The sequence below is a fragment of the Hemitrygon akajei genome, chromosome 9, assembly GCF_048418815.1.
Source record: "Hemitrygon akajei chromosome 9, sHemAka1.3, whole genome shotgun sequence".
NCBI classification, from domain to species: Eukaryota; Metazoa; Chordata; class Chondrichthyes; order Myliobatiformes; family Dasyatidae; genus Hemitrygon; species Hemitrygon akajei.
Window position 1 is genome coordinate 137,940,263 of NC_133132.1, and position 24,035 is coordinate 137,964,297.

Genomic DNA, 24,035 nt, shown 5'->3' on the forward strand with positions numbered 1-24,035 from the left:
AAATACAATGTATATTCTCTTGGCTTCAACTGGAGACTCCTTTTTTGAGTGAATTTACTTTTGTTCTCCCTCCCAGTCTAGAAAAATTGCAAATCATTGATGGATGTGGTTTCATAAAGTCTAAATCTCCTTAAGCAAGCTGACTGAAGCATTCTTGTATATGCAGTCCTAACTCCTGAGTGCTAACTCCTGGGTCACTCTAACTGGAGTGACATCACAGTCAATCATGATCCTGATCTTGTCCAATATGCACAGACGCACAAAAAGACAATGGACGACAATCAAAAGGGGGAAAAATGGCCAAATTTCATCTTCCTGTCTTATATGGACTGGAACTAACTATACCATCCATATTATGTCCCCAGTTGATCATTTCATCACAGTTGAAAATCGAAGTTTAAACCTCCCTGGGCTGTATTCTCTATTTCTCCCTCAATAAACTTGGGCACCAGTCAAGAAATGCCAAAGCCAATGATCTGATATTACCAGCTGAGTTTTTTTTTAAAGCATATGGTGTTGGTATTGCTCTGCCACACTCTAAGGTGGATAATCTCAGAACACACTCAATGCACATTACCAATGGAAGTAGAAACGGATTATGTTGTGATGTTATTACAAATAGAAAATGATACATTACTTAGAAATTGCTGCTTATCTCACCATATGGTCAGACTGATACATTCTTTCAAAGAATGTAATCAATCAGTTCCACTCTGTAGTAACACTTCACTGTATCACTTCAGTGCACAATAACCACTGTTACAAAATTGTAAAAATTAGAGCAGATCATTTGTGCAAAGTATATGATGTAATCATGTAATCCTTTTATTAGAACCTGACATTTTAATCAAAGATGCACACCCAAAATCTCACAAGCAGCCTTTCCTCTATACAGATATAAATCTTAAGTGGATTGGGTTGGAGTCTAAAGCTAAAGTAATCATGCACAAATTCTGCATGGTCTGGGCATCCTGTCACAAAAGAGCCCGAACAAAAGACTGAAGAATAAAAACAGTACGAGTGTCATTTGACGAGCACAGATGACTTGAAGGGGATCAACAAAAGGATGGATGTCTTCATGAAATCAAAATGCTTTAACATTTTCTTGTCAATCTCATCCCTCAATTTTGTACACTTCAAAATGTGCCACCATAAATACAAATAATTTAGTGTTGACTCACAAAAATCAACAAAGCTAACTGATGCAGTGCTCTCATTAGAGAATAGGCTTACCATGTATTAATCTTCATACTTCATCCAACATTAAAAATGCTAACAGCAGGCAAGTCCTAAACTTACAAATTAAACTAAATTTATTGAAGTTTGTCAGAATTGCATAAACTTTGGAAGGTGTAGCTCTGGATGAATCACTGATCATAAATGATGAGCCAGCAGAGGGGACAACTAAGGACAAAAGAATCCAACCAACTGCAGCTGGCAGGAGCAGTACTGATGCCTCTTTTCCATAATGGATCTGAGCTCAAGGTTCAAAGTAAAATTATTATCAAAGTACATGTATATCTCCATATACAACCATGAGATTTATTTTCTTGAGGGCATCGCCAAGAAAAATAATAAAATCAATGAAAGACCTCACCCAACAAGAAGGGCAGTGAGTGTGCAAAAAAAAAACTATGCAAAAAGGAAGAGAAAAAAAAAGAAATAACAATAAATAAATAAGCAAAAAATAGAGAAGATGAGATGAGGAGTCCATAGTTTATGTGAACAGTTCAGCGATGGGGTGACTGAAATGATTCCATCTGGTTTAAGAGCCTGATGGGTGAGGGGTAATAACTGTTCCTAAACTTGATGGTGTGGGTCCTAAGGCTCCTGTACCTCTTACTGAGTGGATATAGGACTGCTAGAAATTGAGGCCGAAGAAATAATAACAGGGGACAAGGGCAGGACAGATGAACTAAATGTGCTTTTCACATCAGTCTTCACTGTGGAAGGCACTAGCAGTATGCCAGATGTTGCAGGGTGTTAGGGAAGAGAAGTGAGTGCAGTTCCTATTACAAGGGAAAAGGTGCTCAAAAAGCTGAAAGTCCTAAGGGTACACAAGTCACCCAAAGCAATTGAACTACACCCTCGCATGCTGAAAGAGGTAGCGACAGAGATTGTGGAGGCATTAGTAATGATCTTTCAAATATCATTGGAGTCTGGCATGGTGCATGAAGACTGGAAAATTGCAAACGTCACTCCACTCTTTAAGAAAGGAGAAGGCTGAAGAAAGGAAATTACAGACCAGTTAGCCTGACCTCAGTAGTTAGGAAGATGTTGGAGTCAATCGTTAAGGATGAGGTCATGGAGTACTTGGTGACACAGGACAAGATAGGGCAAAGTCAGCATGGCTTCCTTCAGGGAAAATCTTGCCTGATGAACCTGTTGGAATTATTTGAGGAGATTACAAGTCGGGTCAATAAAGGGGATGCAGTGGATGTTGTATATTTGGACTTTCAGAAGGCCTTTGACAAGGTGCCACACATAAGGCTGCTTACCAAGTTAAGAACCAATGGAGTTACAGGGAAGTTACTGGCATGGTTAGAGCATTGGCTGATTGGTAGAAGCACAAGTTGGAATAAAAGGATCCTTTTCTGGTTGGCTGCCAATGATTAATGGTGTTCTACACGAGTCAGTGTTGGGACTGCTTCTTTTTATGCTGTAAATCAATGATTTAGATGATGGAATAGACGGCTTGTTGTCAAGTTTGCAGATGACACCAAGATTGGTGGAGGAGGAGGTAGTGTTGAGAAAACAGGTAAGCTGCAGAAGGATTTAGACAAACTAGGAGAATGGGCAAGAGAGTGCCAAATGAAATACAATGTTGGAAAATGCATAGTCATGCACTTCGGTAGTAGAAATAAATGTTCAGTCTATTTTCTAAGTGGGGAGAAAATCCAAAAATTTTAGATGCAAGGGAACTTGGAAGTCCTTGTTCAGAACAGGTTAACTTGCAGGTTGAGTCAGTGGTGAGGAAGCATTAATTTCATGAGATCTAGATTACAAGAGCAGGTAGGTGATGCTGAGGCTTTATAAGGCACTGGTGAGGCCTTACTTTGAGTATTGTGAACAGTTTTGGGTTCCTGATCTAAGAAAAGATGTGCTGGCATTGGAGAAGGTTCAGAGAAGGTTTGCAAGGATGATTCCGGGAATGAAAGTGTTATCATACGAGGGACATTTGATGGCTCTGAGTCTGTACCTGCTGGAATTTAGAAGGATGACAGGGTGATATCACTGAAACCTTTCTTATGTTGAAAGGCCTAGTCAGAGTAGATGTGGAAAGGATGTTTCCCATGGTGGGGGAGCCTAGCACAAAAGGGCACAGCCTCACAATAGAGGGATGTCCATTTAAGACAGATGCAGAGAAGTTTCTTTAGCCAGAGGGTGGTACCACAGGCAGCTATGGAGGCCAGGCCATTGGGTGTATTTAAGGCAAAGATTGATAGGTTATTGATTAGACACAGCATCTAAGTTTACAGGGAGAAGGCCGGGGAGTGGGGCTGAGGAGAGGTAAAAAAGGATCAGCCATGAATGAATAGCAGAGCAGACTTGATGGGATAAATGGCCTAATTCTGCTTCTATGTCTTCGTATGGATAGTGTCAAGCTGCCTATATACTGCCAGAACTACACTCATTCAGGTAAATGAAGAGTATTCCACAAAGCTACATAGATGCTAAACACTATGCTACAATGTATAGTGGTTTGCACAACGCTTTACAGCACCCACGACCCGGGTTCAATGCCCGCCACAGCCAGTAAGATGTTTGTACGTTCTTCCCATGACTGCATGGGTTTCCTTCAGGTGCTCCAACCCATTGACTTGCACCCAGACCAGATCCCTCCTTACCCCTCCCATCCATGTACTTATCCATACTTCCCTTAAATGTTGAAACTGAAGTTGCATCCACCACTTGTGCTGGCAGCTTGTTCCACACTCGCACCACCTTGAGTGAAGAGTTTCTCTCATATTTCCCTTAAACATTTCACCTTTCACCCTGAACCCATGACCTCTAGTTGTAGTTTCACCCAACCACAGTGGAAAGAGCCTGCTTGCATTCATCCTATCTTTACCCCTCATAATTTTTATACCTCCATCAAATCTCCTCTCAATCTTCTACACTCTAAGGAATAAACAATAGACAATAGGTGCAGAAATAGACCATTCTGCCCTTCGAGCCTGCACCACCATTCTGAGATCATGGCTGATCATCTACTATCAATACCCGGTTCCTGCCTTGTCCCCATATCCCTTGATTCCCCTATCCATAAGATACCTATCTAGCTCCTTCTTGAAAGCATCCAGAGAATTGGCCTCCACTGCCTTCTGAGGTAGTGTATTCCAGACCCCCACAACTCTCTGGGAGAAGAAGTTTTTCCCTTAACGAAAATCCTAACCTGTTCAATATTACCCTAAACCACAAGTACTCAAGTCCTGGCAACATCTTGGTAATTTTCTTCTGCACTCTTTCAACCTTATTTATATCTTTACTGTAGGTAAGTGACCAAAACTGCACCAATACTCCAAATTAGGCCTCATCAACATCTTATACAATTTCAACATTACATCCCAACATCTGTATTCAACACACCGAAGGCCAACATGCCAAAAGCTTTCACTATGACCCTATCTACCAGTGACGTCACTTACAAGGATTTAGTGATCTGTATTCCCAGATTTTTTGGTTCTACACTCTCCTCAGTGACATACTGCTTACTTAGTAAGACCCACCCTGGTTGGTCCTCCTAAAGTGCAAAACTTCACACTTATCTATATTAAAATCCATTTGCCATTTTTCAGTCCATTTTTCCCACTGATCCAGATCCCACTGCAAATATTCACTTTCCATCTTATCCCCATTCTCGATGTTGTCCACAAATTGCAAGTTTTTCTGATGAAGTTTACCACATTATCACTCCAAATTGGTATATAGTTGACAAACTACCCTGGTCCCAGCACCGATCCCAGTGGTGTATCCGGAATCACAACCCTTCAGTCAGAGAGGCAACCATCTACTACCATTCCCTGGTTTCTCCTGTGAAGCCAATGTCTAAGCCAATTTACTGCCTCATTTTGAGTGTTAAGTGAGTGAACCTTCTTGACAGGCCTCTATTCGGGACACGGTCAAGGGCCTTGCTGAAGACCCTGCACACCAATCAATTTTGCCTTGCCTTATCAACCTTCCTGGTTACTTTCTTGAAAAACTCTACAATAGTTTTTCATTGTGAAATGGGTAATCTCCCCCCATCTCTTCTAGCTCCATCCATAGATTTCCATCCAGTCTTCCAGGGGGCCAATTTTGTCCCTTGCAATCTTTTTGTTTTTAACATATCTGTAAAAGCCTTTAGGATTCTCCTTCACCTTGTTTGCTAGGACAACCTCACACCTTCTTACAGCCGTAACTCCTTCTTAAGTGTTCTCTTGCATTTCTTATACTCTTTCAGCACTCATTTGTTCCTTCCTGCTTGCTATGCACCTCCCCTTTTTCTTCACCAGGGCCGTAACACGTTCCTTTAACATGTTATCCTTCCCTTTCATTCTGCCAGGACCATAGCCCTCCATACCCCACCAACCATGTTCCTATCCAAACTTCCCTTAAATGTCTTCCCTTGAGATACAAATGAGATGACTTTCTCTCTCCTCATCCAGCAAATCCACCATTCCGAGAATCATTTGCACATTCCTTGAAACTTCCTCACTGAAGATTCAGTGTAGCCAGTCCACATGTAGATTAATGTCATCCACAATTATTGTAGCATCTTTGCTATATGCATCCTCAATTTCTTATTTAATGCCATCTTCTGCTGTGCCACTGTTGGTCCGAGATCTTCCACCACTTTGTTTTGCTAGGCTCAACCCAGACTTTCACTTCTTCATTTACTGAGCTAATAGCCTCTCACTGTTGCACTGGCTTCGTGCTTTACTAATAACCTATTTTCTATTTTCCATTTTGCCATTTTCTAGAATTCTGGTACTTGTAAGGGTTCAATGGCACAGCTCTTCCCTTAGCAGCACAGATGCCAGAATCCAGGAGGAAGTACCCGGAGGTCCATAAGCCAGTCTTCATTAGGGGAATAGAGGTGGAGAGGGTCATTAACTTTAAATCCTAGGCATCATCATACCAGAGGATCTGCCATGGGACCAGTATGTAAGTGCCATTACAAGCAAGGCATGAAAGCACATCTACTTTCTCAGAAGTTTGTGCAGATTCAGCTGGTCATACAAAACTGGAAAATTTCCATAGAGGAACAGTGGAGAGTAACCTGACTGGTTGCATCACAGCATGGTACGGAAACACCAATGCCCAAGAATGGAAAACCCTCCAAAAGTGGTGGATGCATCCCAGCCCATCACAGGCAAAGCCCTCCCCACTACTGAGCACATTTACAAGCAGCGGTGCCACAAGAAAGAATCCGTCATCAAGGACCAGCACCATGCAGGTCATGCTCTCTTCTCACTGCTGCCACTGGGAAGAAGGTTCCAGACCTCCAGGTTCAATAACAGTTACTACCCTTCAACCATTACGCTCCTGAACCTACATGAATCATCTCAACTCTGACTGATTCCACAATCTATGGACCCACTTTCAAGGACTCTACAACTGATGTTCTCAATATTATTTATTATATTGTTTTATATTTGCACAGCTTGTCTTCTTTTGCTTATTGTCTGTCAGTCTTTGTGTGCCATTGTAATTGATTCTATTGTAATTCTTTGCTGTACTGTGAATGCCTGCAAGAAAATGAATCTCAAGGTAGAATATGGTGACATATATGCACTTCGACAATAAATTTACTTTGAACTTTGAAATTTAGCCCCGAGTCACTCAAAAAGTCTCAAAAGAAATTTCCTTAGTCCTGGCAGCGTCACTGATTCCCACATGAGCCACGACAACTAGATACGCCCCTTCCCACTCCTGAAGTAATTCCTCCTCCAGCCACCAGGTATGTAACTAATTTGAATAATTGTTTTCTGGGGAACAGAGAAGATAAGATGCAATTTAATAAAAATCTTCAATATCATCTAGCATCTGGACAAAATGAATTAAGGCCTATAATTAGAAGGTTCAGAATTAAGGCGATTAGGAAAAGAATTAGCATTCACAAGGTAAAACTATTCATATAGCAAGTAATTATAATCTGGGATTTGCTATGCAAGAGCAGAAGGAGCAGATACTATCGTTACTTTCAAGGGACACAGTAACCAGAAATGCAGGAAAGAGGCTGAGAAGTGGGGCCTTCACGATTACTTTTACAGATAGTTAGCATAGACTCAATGGGCAAATAACCTCTTCCTGCGCTGTGACATGTAATTTTAATTCATTGTTTTACAATTCCACGGGAGCAAGTCCTGGACCTGCAGGAGATAGAGAGCAGGACACAGAACAGCGGTGCCACAGTTAATGCTGCATATTCACAGCACCAGTAACCCAGGTTCAACCATGACGTTGAAAGCTGTCTGCACAGGTTAGCCCCTAGGTGTGTGCCGGTTTCCACCCAAAGATGTATGGGTAGATTAACTGGCTACTATAAATTATCCCTTCGTGCAGGTAAGTTGCAAAAAAAAAAAAAAAAATTAAATGGCTTGTGAGAGAAAAAAAATTGCAGAATTACCGGGAAATAGGAAGGGTAATGGGATGATGTGACTAGTCTGCAGAGAGTCAGCATGTATTCAACAAGCTGAATGATTGTCTGTTAAAATAAGTAAGTATAGTAGGTTTGGATGATTCCAAGAAGCAGGCAGGGCTGTGGATGATACACTGCACGTTGTTGCCAAAAGTTGCTATTTATTTTGAGGTTTCTTCTGAGTTCCATCATCTGACATGTACGTACAACTCCTGACCCCACGTTCTCTGAGCAAAACAAAACAGTCCTGTAAACAACCTCGCCATCACTTCCACACACTCTATTGCCTTCCATGAATAAATTCTTTGTTGTTGCTCCAGAAATAGCCTGTTTGATCAAAGGCCTTGAGAAGCAGCATTTGTACTCAGCTAATACTGCTCGAAGATCCAGGGGCCTCCTGGTGGATCTACTGTCCATATTTTTTCATGCTCACTTGTTACGTGTCCAACTATGTGCCTTAGCGACTGCACCAAAGTGTGAGTATCTGAGCTAGTGCATGATCTTTATGTGTCCTGTAATGATGAGGAGTGACCTCTTCAGAGGAGCTGTTGACTTCCTCTTGGATCCTCTCCTGTGGGAGATTAAAGACCCGAATTAGAGTTGTCAGGCTGAAAATGAGTGCTAAGTTATCATTATGCACTGCATCATATTTCACCTACCACTAATAGCAAATCAATATGAATGAGTGCTGTATATTAAGTATTTGACATTTACTACATTCAGTGGAAAGCTGGGGCCCATTATCTCTCCGTCTCCAATGGTCAAGCACATTGAGATTCTAGTAATTCTGGCACCTCCTCTATAAATCTATTGAGGAATGTTAGGAAGACCACTTTCCCATAAGTCTGTGCTCTCTTCTCCTGTAAGGAAACAAAACCTAAGAGTGACGATCGAGGCACATGCTGAATGGAAGAATGGATGAAATACTATTGTTGAGTATACCATGAGAAATAGCATGATAATGCAGAAAGGTGAAATTAAATGAAAGTAGTAGATGAACAGAAGTGTGTGAAAGGATACGATTGTAAAAAGATGGCTATATTTGCATGGAAAATTAGTATGAAGAGTTATCTGCTTAGAATAGGTTTGAGAAGGCAGACTGAGGCTGATGGGATGAAAATCACATTAGGTAAAAGGTAAATGACCAATATACGCACCCTTTCTGCCCTGCTTTGTTAATAAACCCTTGAGCACTGTACCACTTTCATTGTCAAACTCCTACCATGTCTCCATTTTTTCACAGGAAGGTTTCTTCCTTCTGCTAAGAGGAAAGACCATCTCCCTATGAACACTTAATTCCCTAAGCACCACCTCCAGACAGGCACTTCTAAATCAAGATGCAGCCTTTGAACATTTAACTTCGATTCTGCCACTTCTGCTGTTGAGCTCCGAACCATAACCAATCAATCAGATCTGTGCTTTTCTGTGCTAGCAGACTCAACCAATGTTGGGCAGGTTAACACTTGAGAATAGGAAAATTCATGAACGTTATCATCAACCACAGTAAATAAGTCAAGGCTGAAAAGGCAACTATCCTCAACCAGGAGTGTCTGAAGAATGATCTTGCTGAGCTTCCTCAAAGACCCCAACCTCTCAGAAATCAGAAACAGCCAATCAGATTCACTGCATCAGACTCTGATTGGATCTGTACGGTACAGCAAAGGCTTTTTAGCTCAACAGTATCTTAACAATATCATGTTGAAATCTTGTGTGGTAGAATAAGCTACGTTGTGATACAAGATATTTCTGTGAAGTTACAACAATCCCATCAATCCAATGGTTAGAAAATTCACCAGGTATGATCAGCTACTAGAAAGAAAGAAAAATCCCATTACAAGTCAACTATAACCTTTCCATTGTCCCTTCAATCATCAGCAAGCATTGATATTGCCAATAAACAATACTTTTTTTAAAACTTATTACTTGCTCTTCTCACTCGTCTTGCATTCCTCCAGGCATTTTCAATTCCAGATTTCATTACAATTTCGGTCCAAACATAATAATAAAAAAAGCTGAATTCCAGAGGAAAAGCAAAAATGACTGAGCCTTGAAATCAAAGGAACGTATAGACTGAGTGTTGTGGAGCTCTGAAAGAATTCAAGTCAATGAGAATTAAGAGTAAGGTTTCCAGTGGCTGCATGGCACCTCACACAAAGAAAGGTTTTAATTGTTGGCTGCCAATGCTCACGGCACAAGGCAGTATCCCAGACTCAAAGAACTTCAGTTCTTCATCCATGACACTCTCTCCATCATAAGGTCAGAAGAAGGGATGTTTGTTGATCATTGCCCAGTGCTCTGTTCCAGTCACAACTCCTACAAACATGAAACCATCCATCTGCCTCTAGAGCACAACCTCGACAACACTGATGAATGGATAGTTGTAGTCACACTGCACAACCGAAAAGTAATGAATCTCCCTGCTAAGGCTGACACCACCTCCACCACACATTAACAAAGTAACTGAAGAACAGAAACTTTACCAGCCACATTAGGACAACAGCCATTACAAGGCATGAGCCAGTAGAATGCTGGAAACACTTCATCTCCTGGGTGAGTTCACCTCCAACAATTATAAACACCATCAACGATAAAGCATGGCTGGCACCCAATCCACCATCTCACACATTAATTCTCTCTACTATGACTGGAATATGCATCAACTACAAAATACACAGCAGTCACTCACCAAGGTTACATTAGTAAACTTCCCAACATGCAACCTCTAATACCTGGGGCACCCACTATATGAGAACATCAGAAATTACCACATTCCACTCTTAGTCATATATTATAATGCCTTGAAAATAATTGTGCCTTTATCATTACTGCCTCTAAATGAAACAGTTTATATAACAGCACTACACAGCTACACTCATCACAAAGGACAATATCAGTTGAAAAGGACAGCATTAGAATCCCAGTCATCCTCTTTTCTCCACACCACCCCACCACCTCTCATCAGGCAGAAGATACAAAGGTTTCAGAGCCTGAACCACCTGATTCTCCATTATCCAACTCTTGACCTCTCATACAACAAAAAGGTGAACTCTTGATCTCCTAATCTATCCTGTTGTTGCCCTTCCACTTCCTGCACTGCACTTTCTCTGTAAATGAACATCCATGTCCTTTGTACTACCTCTGGGTGGTAAGCAAACAAAAGCTTTTCAGGGTATCTCAGACATGTGACAATAATAAACCAATTCCATTCAGATGTTGGGCAATATTTCCTGGTCTTGCAATGATATTCACTTGCTATTGAGTTGTAGAAACTCCAAAATCCAATTTATATTTTTGAAGTGCCCCTTCAAATACCAGATCTGAAATTAACTCATGAGAGTCATTGCTTATGTCATTTGACTCAGAACACTGGGAACACTCCTGCTAAATGTCACCAGTAGACTTGCTGTACCTATGAGACAATTTCTTACAGACTATGCCCCCACCACCACCACCTTACTCATAATTCAGCAATTTAAAGCCCAAACCAAAAAACATATGAAAATCAATTAATAAACACAGAAAGAAAAGGGACGATTTTATAGTGTGCCTTAGTGAAAAAGGGAGAAGTAAAGGGGTTCAAGAAAATAATTTCAAATTGTGAGGCAAGGCAACCAAAGTCAGAGCACCACAAGTTAAAGTGAGCTGGGTCCAAAAGAGACCAACTTCAAAAAATGGAATTTGGGGTGAGAGAAGTTGACGTTTTGTTTAAGAAGGTGACATATCGTTAAAGAATCATTGTTTAATTACTGGGCACCCAGAATTGTATATACCGTAGGTTAGCTTGGATAGGATGGTGAATAAACGGACTTGTGTTGGATAGAACATCTGAATCTTGAATGATTTAAAACAGCATTGAAGGAGAGTGGACGGATTAATATTGAAACCAACAGTGGACTGGCAAGTCTTAAAATAACAAAGCTAAGAGAGTTTCAACAACAGACAAACTGAGATAAGGAGCAAGCAGAGGCAAGTGCATATTGGCAGCATTAGGTATAAAGAGGAAGAAAAATGTTTTCTGCATTTAGCAGACTGAAAATCTGTATCTCATCCAACACTGAAAGTTATTAAGGGACTCTGAAAGTATAGGTGGAGTGAATGGTTGAGACACATGGTCAAGAGACAGAGCTGGATATCACCAGACTACTGATTGTCACTTACTCCATATCTGCAGACAGAGTCACCATGGGGCACTAAGTACAGTAACAAGTGGGAGGAGACAATTATTGATCCTTGGATTAGTCTCGAGGTAAATGGTATGAGGTGGGAAGTGTGACAATTGGTTGAGTCAATCTGATTAAGACTGGGAAGATAAGAACAGAAAGGACCAAGCTAATTCAATCCTACTTGTGGTGACCAATGAAAGGTATGATCAGAATTCAAAATGAAAGAGAAATGATAATGCACTATGATTATTTGCATAAATAATTTAAATTCTCACCACAAAAAGCTACGAAGTATAACAACAACTTATAAGATATTTTAGAAGAAAGATTTGGGGAAAGAGTTATCACTTAATTCAATCAAGGTTATTCCAAATGCTCTTTTCAGATTATTTAACTCTCTACTGAGTAGGAGATGGAAAACTTTAAGATCTCATTTGACCATCATAATAAAATCCAACTACGTCATGAGAATATTGATCAACACGTTTCAACTGTATGACCTCGTCAACTTTCAAAGATATCTGTTCTCCTCTAAGTTTGGTTCTTGCTCCATTAACTCACAACTTCCAAGTTCCTAAACTCTAGAATTCCTACTTGGAACAACTGGCCCTCTCTGCCTCTCTGTCTTCCTTCAGGATGCTCCTTGATATTCACCTCCTTCTGCCTCATCTCAGAGCATTGTGATATGCTTTATATTATATTGTTCCTATGAAATACTTTGAGGCATTTTACAACATTAAAAGCTTTGCACAAGTATTGCCAATTGTTGTAATCTCTGCTAATTTGAACTCTGACTGTTTCTGAGCTTAATGTAGGTACTCTGAGGAAAATTATCCTGGAAAATTATGGACTAAGTGCCTGTCAATTACAACGGATGGTTAGAAAATAAGTTACTCATTTCCTCTGCAATTTCTCAGTGTGTCTTCCCATCACATCATTGTCCAGTGCTTATAAATTCAGGTTGAAAGATGTATGTTATTATGTTAAATAACAAAAATAATTTTAACCATTCCTGCAAAAAATGAATCAGGCTCCAACACTGAGTTCCAAAACAATTATGCCCAGATGCTAAATGTACCTGTATAAATTTGTTTTCCATTCTGAGAAGGAGATAAATAACTATTAATATAGCATGTATGTATTCGCTTATCAAGTGACATTGAGAGGAAGAGATTTGTCATGAATACATTTAGCATTTGTGCACAAAAATCCACAGCACAATTCTAAAGACTCAATGCTTGATTACTGACAATCTTATCTTAAATACATCCTTCCAAACTAATAAGGGCAAGCAGATTGACCAGGAATACCAGGAAGTCCACAATAACAGCAGAACAATTTGGCTATGGCTGAAGACATGGAGAGTTGGCACTGTTCAGAAGTATTTACAATCTATTTTAGTTAAAGAAAGGAGAGCAAAGTGCAAAGAAGTCTATGTCCTGCACTATTTGAATCATCCAAAGAAAAGTGATCAGTTATTTCTCCCCAAATTAGCCGAGGCACTTAGTTTGATTTATCTGTTCTTCCCAGAAGACCACTGATGTTTTTGTGTGCATTTATTATGATGCAGAATAAATCTAATGTGATTCAAGCTGGACAGATCTGAGACTTATTTGCGCTCTTCACTGATTGTATGTTTATAAGAATCTGCACTCCTACTTCTGACTGGAAATAGAGTTAATGTAGTTTGAAAAACCCATCAAGACCAAATAAAATTATGGGTTGATATTTGGAGGACCTAGAAACAAGAAGTGATGCTGAATTTCTGTGTAACATTGGCCAGGTCACAGTTGGAATTAAGCATGCAGCTTGGGTCCCAAATACAGGAAACCAGAAAGGACACAGAATGGCTTGAAGAGTTAACTACAAATGAACGGTTATACGCTGGATCAAAAATATGGGCGATTTTCACAGGAAAGGAAAAGCTAATCTTTACACCAGCTATAACAGGTCTGATGTCACAGCCAGCCTTTTTCTGTTCAAGTTTTTTACATGCATCTGTTTGTGTGTCTTCATACTGATTAGATGTTTAATGAGTGTGAACTGAATTGAAGCATGCTTTGAAAAAAAGCACTGATGAACTACATGAAATATTCTGAATTTGAAATTTTCTGAATTTCTAACCTGTATTTCCTTTCTTACACTTTTTTTGTAAAATATACCTGTAACTAGGTTTTCATGAAACAGCAACTGAAAAAATAAATGCTTATCTTTTATCTAACAATAATAAATACAATTTTCATACATGATTAGGACTCCAATGCATAAATAAATATTACCTGTTATTTTATTTGCAACACCTGCTAAAACTGATAAGACAAGTTACTGAAGCCAGGTAAGGTTCATATCTCAACGGCTTCAGTTGGATATTTGCCACTAGTAATTAAGTGAATTGTAGCTGTGTGTTTTCTACGCTCAGGTTGCAACTCAGTCTTGGAGCAGATATTGTATAAACAGTTCCTAACTGGAAAAGATACTACTTCTGAAATCACAATATTGCTTTGGTTTGATTGAATAATCTATTGCAGATATTGGGCCAACTTAAAGCCAATTACACTAAAGCTGTGACTGAATTTAAGGCACAGTTGGCATAATTGATATTTCACCCTCAGTTTGAAAAGTAATTTGAAATAACAGGGACCAGTCATTTTTCTTTACAAAAGGTTACTGCCTCTAACTTGCAGAGAAATAAGATGAAAAAAATGCATAAAATTCGACCTAGTTGTATGACTGCAAAGAAATGAACATAAGAAAAGCAAATAAAAAGCGAAAGCAGAAAATGCTGGAAACACTCAAAAGGTTTGTATCGAAAGAAAAAAAAACATTTGAATTTGAAATGGCTACAAGGTTTTGGCCAGCCGTCGTTCAGCATTTTGAAAACACATGCTAGTTCCTTTCCAAGATTTCTCATAAGGGAAACTAAAGAACGTCGAAAACTTATCATCATATGTGAGTGATGCAGTTGAAACTAAGGCAAAAATCCAACTACATAAAGCAAACTATCTCTTGATAGCAATCTGTAATGACTCTCTAAAAAATAGATTTACACATGAAGAGAATTTGAGCTGAAACAGTAACTTCATTTCCACCTTTATTACCACCTTTATTACCAGTACTTTTATTGCTGACTTGTGATGAATTCTCAGCATTTTTTGAGGTGGAGATGGAACTAGCAGATTTCCATCATCTGTAATACTTTGTTATGTGTTTTGGACAAGTGAATTTTAAACATAAAGCATTTTGCTTTCAATCAGAATTTTCAGGATTGAATGTTGAGTTGGCAGTAAAATCATGTAGTTACGTACACACATAAAAATTATGCTTGGTTTTCTCTCTCTCGCTCTTTCTGAGCAAATTAATTTGAACCTGGAAAAGATAAATTAATTTAGTTATCTTTTAGGGTCATTTACAAGTGTGCACTATTGTTGATTAAAAAAAGGTTGGCACAGCATATATACATACAAAAATAGCATGTGCTGAATCCTACAAGCTGCTATTCTAACTAAATACATCAATTTATTTGGCTCTGAAGAGCTAATCCCATGACTATTCAGAGTTTTGATGACATCCACAGGTAGTATTATCAATCTCAAATTAAAATAATTGATGCATACCATTAAATGTCTCTCTTGATACAAGAAACAGTGATGATATGCTTCCTGTGTGTCTGCAAAATATAATGCAAATAAATGATGCAATGAGTTTGAAAATCTCAGGGATGTGTTCACTCAATTGAAAAGGCTGATCTCTGTGTGCTTTACCCTCACTGAAAAGTCTTTGGAATGACATCACTCTGGTTTCATGACCTATAATTCAGCACTAATTACTGTTGAATTGGTATCCACACTCAAATGGAAAAATCATTTGCTATGGGAATGGGAAAAAAATGGATGGGATTAGCAGATTTGCTGGTGTGCTTTATGTAACAACTTATAAAAATGTGTTTGACATTATAATTTTATTCATTGAACGACATGGATGAAATCTGCTTCAAACTACTAGGCAGAGCCATGAGTTTTGTATGGAAGCAAACTACTGGGACACTGTATTGGCCTCCCAGTCCAGAATGGGAAACATGTGATGCTGAAATAGATTTATTACAAAGCAGAGTGGAAATTAATGGGGAAATAGATCTATGGAGAAAATAAAACAACATTTCAAGATACAAGAAATAAATCTGGAATAGAAAAATACCCAAAAGGCCACTAGGAATTGTCTGTAAAAACTATTTTAGTCTCATGTCTGGCTGAGATAATCAATCAACTAGCAATTGGATTGCATTAGAAAATAAAAGCAAAACATTAAACAGTCACTGGAAAAGACTGTTAACAAGTGTGGAATGAACATAGGAAGCCAAACAATTCAGATTTTTAAAAGAATGGTGATATTCCATTAGTGCATCCCCACCAGTAACCAGAGGACTCACTTGTTATATGAAATCATGGGACATTTAACAATAGGATCCGTGCTTACCATTGTTTGCTTGCGTTTTCTCCCTGGCCTGCCTCGTCTTTTCTCCTTGTTTCTATTTTTCTCTGGCTGCTCATCATTCTGTATCATAAAAACAAGGTACAGACAACCAGATGATTTTTTTGATAAACGATGATGCAGCAGGTTATTAGAATGATCAGCAGGGCAAAAATCTTCCATTTGCCATTTTCAAATGTACTGTAAAGGACCCTTTAAGTTATCTTCGACTAACAATTTCTTCTCTACAATTTATTTAAATTTTCTGGCAACTTGTCGATTCTGATGGAATTTCTTCCAATGAACATTTTTTTTTGACGTGAACATTCATCTCTACAGAGATGGTGCCAATGAATTGGTGTGATATCTCTTCTCCACCATATTTTCAGTGTGCTCCTCAGATAACAGATCATCACAAAGATAATTTTAACCAGAAATGAAGAATTCAAAATGAGAAAGTGGAGGAGAAAGTAGAGAAATTCTGAAATTCTGGTTCTTGAGAATGTTTTTGAAGAGGAGAAGAAAGTAGCCATGCAACATGGTTTAGCATGAGAGTTCCTCAGAACAGCGGCTGAAAAAGCAGCCTTTGGTGGTGGACTGGAGAAATGAAGAACAAATCAGCCCATTAAAGTTAAAGGAAAAGAAAAATGTAGGTTGACATATACAGGTGAAGAAGATTGCTCAACTAGTCTGAAATGAAGCCATAGAAGGATGATAAAGAACTTGAAGTTAATTTGCTGGGGAACAAGATCCAGTTCAAGTGATTTGAGGGTACATGCAACTTTGTATGGAAGAAGGCTTCACCTCTAGATTAGTTGAACATAGACAAGAGTTCAAAAGGTGTTGCATGTAAGAATGCCATCCTGAAAATGATGAAGGAATTATACTTTATAATTTACTTTGAGAGAATAGAAACCTGGTGATGACAAAATTTGCTATTAAAAACTCAATTTATGATTAAAGTTAATTTCAAATGTGCACACCATTTTCATTAGCTCGCAATTAAAAAAAGAAATCTAATCAGTTGCCACCAGAGCCCCAAAAGGTACAAAAGAATTTTTTAAACTGGATGAGTTCAGCTTTCCGAAGTTGAAGCTGATGGAAAATACAACTGATCCAGCACAACATATCACATGGGCAACCTGAAGGTTGAGCAGCAAATATCATGTTTCCAGATAATGGCTGCTGTTGGATGTCTCTATATTATGCTTGTTGTTCAATGCAGTTAGAAGATAACAGGGAGGGAGAAAAAAGATAAAGCTTGAGATAGGCAAACATAAGACTGTGCATGTGAAACAGCTGAAACCCACTGAAGAGGTGATTTGTTATTTTGGATAGATCCCAAAAAAAAATGGGCGCAGATATCCCAATTAACATGCACTACCGTTCAGAAGCAACCAGTTTCCGACGAAGTTTGAAGTTAAGACAAATACAGTCAGCAGCTGAGTCACCATTACATTTAGACCAGTAATTTCAAAGGAATCTGGAAAGCACACCTTTGTAGAACAACAACCCGTAGAAAACACTCAGCAACTAACCCACATTATGTTGATGTTCCTTTCAAATGCGCTGGTTAAAAGGGACGGTTGGGTGGTGGAGGAGTCTATCCTGCTACCAAATATGCATTGAACTGTGTAAAATTAAGAAATGAAATAGCCAGAAATTGTACCCATGTTGTCAATGCTGTCAGAAAGTTAACTTTGTACACTTGATTGCTGACTTTGCACGCCTCCCATTGCCATCAGCATAACACCGTACTATCATTAAGACAGCCAATGTGACATGTGGAACAAAAGGTCATTCATGCATTGATCATTTTATCAGAACCAATCTTGCACCAATAACCCCACAAGGATGTTGTAGTTATTGTCAATACAGTGAAATCAGAGATGAAAAGCCACAACAGGTGGACCATGAAATAATTTTGTGACAACAGAAAAGTAAAAGAAATACAATCAGTGGAGATTTTAATAAGGTCAAACCATGAATTGGTCAGCAAACAGCTTGGTGTGGCTCAAAAATTTTCGTGGGAAGGATATAGTGTTATTAGTCCTCTGTTAGAGAGATAAATCCTTAAAAATAATAATACAGGAGCATGAAGTTAGTTCTATGATAAAACAAAAAAGAGGAAAAGAAACACCACGTCTCAAATGCTTCATGAATCACAATACTTTTAAGAAGCAGAGTCATGCATGATAGCAATGATGATCAAGATAATGTGTAGAATGACAACTCAAATAGTAATTCTCTTCAGTGGTTTATCTCAAGGATAAATTTTGAGCAAACTGTTTGAAGAACTTCATGGCTCATTGAAAGAAATTTGTGTTTCCCCACCCCAAGAATTGTGGATTTTAGTTAACTGGGACATCAGTTAATCGGGGCAGCCAATGATTTGGGACAACTCCTAAAGACCAAAAACTAATCGAGAAAATAGCAGGCATTCTCTTCATTTATTTGGGACACTATGTCACTTAATTGTTCATTTACAGTCAATCAAAAGAACACAGTAGCATACACTAGATGAATTTCTGTATCGAAATGTCTATGAAGGTTCTCAATCATCTAGGTCATTGTATATCAAGCAGTAGTAAATCAAGGCACGTCTCCTGGGCAACATAACAAGTCCAGTTGCTTTAATTTACTACTGATTGATATCCTCTATTGATAGCTATTAGGAACTAATACAGTTTTATAGTACCGTAGTAGTATTTGTAGTGTTCTAATTTGTTCTGCATTTTATTTAAATACATAATTTGTTACTCAGTTGAACGATTGTTTGTCTTTCTTCAATACCTTTTTAAGTATTTCCATGAAATTTTGGCTAATTGGGGCAGCCGCTTAATTAAGCCAAAATGTAATGAATGTGATGAACTTATCAGAATCCACAGTATAACAGATTTTCATGGCTCCATGATAAGGTAGGCACTTGCACACAGTATTCTTCATAGTCATACAATGAAGTATTACTGCATATTATACAGTCAAATCTAGGAGTACAGATAAAAGTGACAAGGTGCCTATGAAATCAAAGTCAATCCAATATCCTGACGAAGCATGCCATAGTTATAGATAACTAAAATGCAGCAGTTTACTTCAAAAGGTCCATTCTTTATGCATATTTCTAATCCTTAGATATTAAAGGCAATAGCTAACTGAAAAGAAAGGCAAATATTGCAACAAAACTAAGTAGGTTTTCAAAGGTTGCAGAGAGATTTAGGCCAGTTAGAAGAGTGTGCTGAAAGATGGTAGATGGAGTTTAATGCTGATAAGTGTGAGATGCTACATTTTGGTAGGAATAATCCAAATAGGACATACATGGTAAATGGTAGGGCATTGAAGAATGCAGTAGAACAGAGTGATCTAGGAATAATGGTGCATAGTTCCCTGAAGGTGGAATCTCATGTGGATAGGGTGGTGAAGAAAGCTTTTGGTATGCTGGCCTTTATAAATCAGAGCATTGAGTATAGGAGTTGGGATGTAATGTTAAAATTGTACAAGGCATTGGTAAGGCCAAATTTGGAGTATTGTGTACAGTTCTGGTCACCAAATTATAGGAAAGATGTCAACAAAATAGAGAGAGTACCGAGAAGATTTACTAGAATGTTAGCTGGGTTTCAGCACCTAAGTTACAGAGAAAGGTTGAACAAGTTAGGTCTTTATTCTTTGGAGCGTAGAAAGTTGAGGGGGGACTTACTAGAGGTATTTAAAATTATGAGGTGGATAGATAGAGTTGACGTGGATAGGCTTTTTCCATTGAGAGTAGGGAAGATTCAAACAAGAGGACATGAGTTGAGATTTAGGGGGCAAAAGTTTAGGGGTAACACGAGGGGGAACTTCTTTACTCAGAGAGTGGCAGCTGTGTGGAACGAGCTTCTAGTAGAAGTGGTAGAGGCAGGTTCGATATTGTCATTTAAAGTAAAATTGGATAGGTATATGGACAGGAAAGGAATGGAGGGTTATGGGCTGAATGCAGGTCAGTGGGATTAGGTGAGAGTAAGTATCCGGCATGGACTAGAAGGGCCGAGATGGCCTGTTTCCGTGCTGTAATTGTTATATGGTTATATAAATATAAACATTTAATATCCCAAAACCAGGCCACAGATCTACAGACTTTATTGCCAAGTTATCATTAAGAATCAGTAACTAGGAGCAACATAATTTAAGGATTTAAATGCTTTTAAAAACAATTTTTGGTGTTTTTTTAAAAAGTGATGATTTAAAATTATTTCCATAAATAAATAAGCACAAGTCTTGGTGATTTTATTAAATTATCAAAATTTATCAAAAGTTTATCTCCATCTTAAGTTTGATCCATAATAGTATGCAAGCCACATTACAAAGGATAAAGGACAACAACAGAGCCAATTTCAATGAAGACAAGTTTCAAACAAGACTGCGGCATTGCCCCCCCCCCCCCCATTACTTCTCTCAATTGTTTCCCATTTCATTGATGAACTTTGTCTCTAACTAACTTCAAAACCAATGGGAAGGTGTTCAACCTACACTGACCACACTCCAGAACCAAAACCACCTGAGCATCAGAGGACCTGCTGCACACACAGGTGGCATTTGTGTTTGAATGTAAGTGAAACCTGAGCTCCAAACCATTGTACTCCCATTCAGTGAGGTTAAGCCTTGAACCCAAGATCTGCAAGAACATGAACCACTACAAACCACAAGAAAATCCACAAGTGCCAGAAATCCTCTCTACATCCAGTCATTTAGATATTCTCTCATTCTTATTAACACAACTGGAAATAAAACAAAAGTTGACCTCATCACTTCTCATGTGGTAGTCCTCCAAATCAGACTGGTAAATTTTCACTGTGTTCCCACTAGTGGCAAGTATATCCTTTCTTGGATTAGGAGACCAAATCTGGATTATACCAGTTGCAAAGTGGGCAAAGAAATTGTTGATGGAGTGCAATCAGGGCAAAATGTGAGTTGTTGCAGTTTAGAAGATCAGATGTAAAGGGAAAGTACACAATTAACGGCAGGACCGTTAAATTGTCCAAGCTTCCTGAGAGTGGCCACACAAATTGACAGGGTTAGTACAGAACACATCTGCCTTTATTATTCGGGGCATTAAGTTCAAAGTGCCAGAAGTTATGATGCAGCTTTATAAAATTCTGCTGAGGCTGCATCTGGAGTATTATATTCACTTCTGGTCTCACAATTATAGGTACAATGTGTAGGCTATAGATATGGCATATAGAAGAGGTTTACCAAGACACTGAATGGATTAAAGGGCAAGTGCTATTAAGACAGTTTGGACAAACAAGGGCTGTTTTTGCTGGCAGCAGCAGATGCTGAGCAGTGAGACCTGATAAAAGTTTATAAAATTATGGGAGGCTAGATAGGAAGCTGGTATCTTCTTTCTAGGGTCAAGATATCTAAAACCAAAGGGCTTTCATTTAAGGTGAAAGGGGAAAGTTCAAAGAACATGTGCTGGGCAAGTTGTGTTTTTTCCCCCACAGAGAAAGTGGCAGGTGCCTTGAATACACTGCCAGGGGTAGTGCTTAAATAGGCACTAAATTTAGGTTGTATAAGGTGTTATAAGGCATTGGCCAGGCCACATGGAATATTGTGAGCAATTTTTGGCCCCTTATCTGAGACATTGGAGGGGATCCAGAGGAAGTTCATGAGAATGATCCCAGGAATGAAAGAGTTAAATACACAAGGTGTATTTGATGGCTCTGGGCCTGAATTCACTGGAGTTTAGAAGAATGGGGGGGGGGGGGCGAGGGGAAATCTCATTGAAACCTATAGAATATTGGAAGGCCTAAATAGAGTGAGGGTAGAGAGGATGTTTGCTATAATGGGCAAGTCTAGGACCAGAGGGCACAACCTCAGAATTTAGAATAGAGATGAGGAAAGATTACTTCAGCCAGAGCATTTGTTGCCACAGACAGCTGTGCAGGCTAAGTCATTGGGTATATTAAGGCGAAGGTTGATAGGTTCTTGATTAATCAGAGCATCAAAGGTTACGGGGTGAAGGCAGAAGATTGGGGTTGAGAGAGATGATAAATCAGTGAATGGCGGAGCAGACTCGATGGGCCGAATGGCCCAATTCTGCTTCTATGTCTTTTGTTCTATGGTCTAAATATACAGAGAATGGAGGGATAAGGACTGTGTGCAGATAGTAGGGATTAGGTAGCATTAGTTTAATTCATTTGGCACAATATCATGGGCCGAAGGGCCTATTCCTGTGTCATAGTGTTCTAATTTCCAAAGCAAATTATGGTCAACATCAAGCAAAGGCATGGATTCCTGCAGTCACTGTATATTTTTAGGCTCTAGAAATGATGAAATATCCCCGTGTTCTCCAATATGATGGGTGGAAATGATCATAGTCCCAAATGTGGGATCCAGAACATACAAAATCTCTTTTTTAGTATTCATCAGCAGGAGAACTGAACAAACCTATTGTACATTGGTAAGCAGGTGGACCCACAGAAACAACCGAAATGGGGCAACATACACCGTCGTCTTAGCTGTGAGTCACACTGGTCAACACTAATGGACACATTCCAGCTGGGCATACTTTGCATATTTAGCAAATATTCTTTCTTAAAGACAAATGTAATAATCAATGGAACTAATGCATATCAAATGTTCCATAGATCACTATAAAGAAATTTAAAAATTTGTTTCCATAAAGAAATTCTCTGTATGAAATTTGTATTTTAATATTATGAATTTCAATGAACTACTGTGAATATCACAAATATTGCTTCAATATGTCAAATAACTATTTCAGCATTATCTTCCTTACTAAGTCATTTAAACAAAATTCACCAATAAAATCTTATTTATTAATAACTCCCATGAAAATAAAGTGTTTAATAACGAGGGTGTGAGGGTAAAAAAAATGAAAGAGTTTATTGTTAAAATCTGAACTATCAAGTAATGATTATCAATATATTCCCAGACTGATCAGCAGTAAAATTCTGCCCTGTTTAAGTTTTGCACCTTTCAGACTGGCAAGGAATTGGAAAAGTTGTCTCAGCTGCGCATCTTGCTCAGCTCCCAGACACCCTGGGCTATAGACTGGTTAGCCCTCAAAAAGGGTGGGTAGGTAGACTGTGATGCATGACTAATTCAAGCCTACTGGGTGGAATGGGGGCAGTATGCCAAACGTGCACTTCATGGTAATTACATTGATTGTTGCCTGCAGCCAGCTCTCCCAGCTCTGTTTATTGCCTGGACAGATCAGTAGGGATCACAATATTGTTAGTGACTTGCAGTGCTTAAAGCTAGCCAATTCATATTAGCTGGAGTCATGATTTCTTTCGTAACTGACATCATTTAGGACTTGCCCACGCATCTTAATGGGGAGATGCACTGTAGTTGGAGCAGGCAATGCGTCATTCTCCAGCTCAATCAAGCTTGGAAAAGAGAAAAGAATGACTGACTATGGCTTTCAGTTGTCTGAAACCTGACCGAAGGAGAAGGAAAGAGAGACCATTGGGGGCAGGAGACTCTCCAAGCACAGGTACTTGCGCTGGAAACAATATCTCTTGGGGTGAGTAACAGAAATGTTACCCTGACGATCTTGATGCAATGCCTCACAAAGTTTCATTACTTCCCATTAAGCAACCAAGACTAGTGAATCTGAAGACCAGAAGACTAATTGCATCCTAATAATCATGGAAAATCCTGTCACAGGAGAGAGAGAGAGAAGTTAAAACAATTGCTATCAGCAGAATAAAGGCAGTCAGCAAAATAACGAGACTACGGGTTGCCAAGTCTACTGCACCTAATACCCTGCCTTTAAAGAG

At 38.9% G+C, this 24,035-nt stretch overlaps 1 protein-coding gene across 15 annotated transcripts in view; it reads right to left on the reverse strand.

The window, feature by feature from the left end:
• dnmt3ab (DNA (cytosine-5-)-methyltransferase 3 alpha b) overlaps positions 1-24,035 on the reverse strand; it is a 483,274-nt gene that overhangs the window by 421,129 nt on the left and 38,110 nt on the right. For 11 of the 15 annotated variants that reach the window (XR_012100314.1, XM_073057071.1, XM_073057067.1 and 8 more), the window contains exon 3: positions 16,261-16,338. The exons of 3 other annotated variants lie outside the window; for them this stretch is intronic. Coding sequence is in view for 11 of the 12 variants with exons in the window: in XM_073057071.1 (XP_072913172.1) it covers positions 16,261-16,338 (78 nt within the window). In the remaining variant the exon portion in view is untranslated. Of the gene's footprint in view, positions 1-15,401; positions 15,455-16,260; positions 16,339-24,035 lie in introns of those variants that run through there. One more of the 15 variants, XM_073057077.1, reaches the window with a different exon arrangement.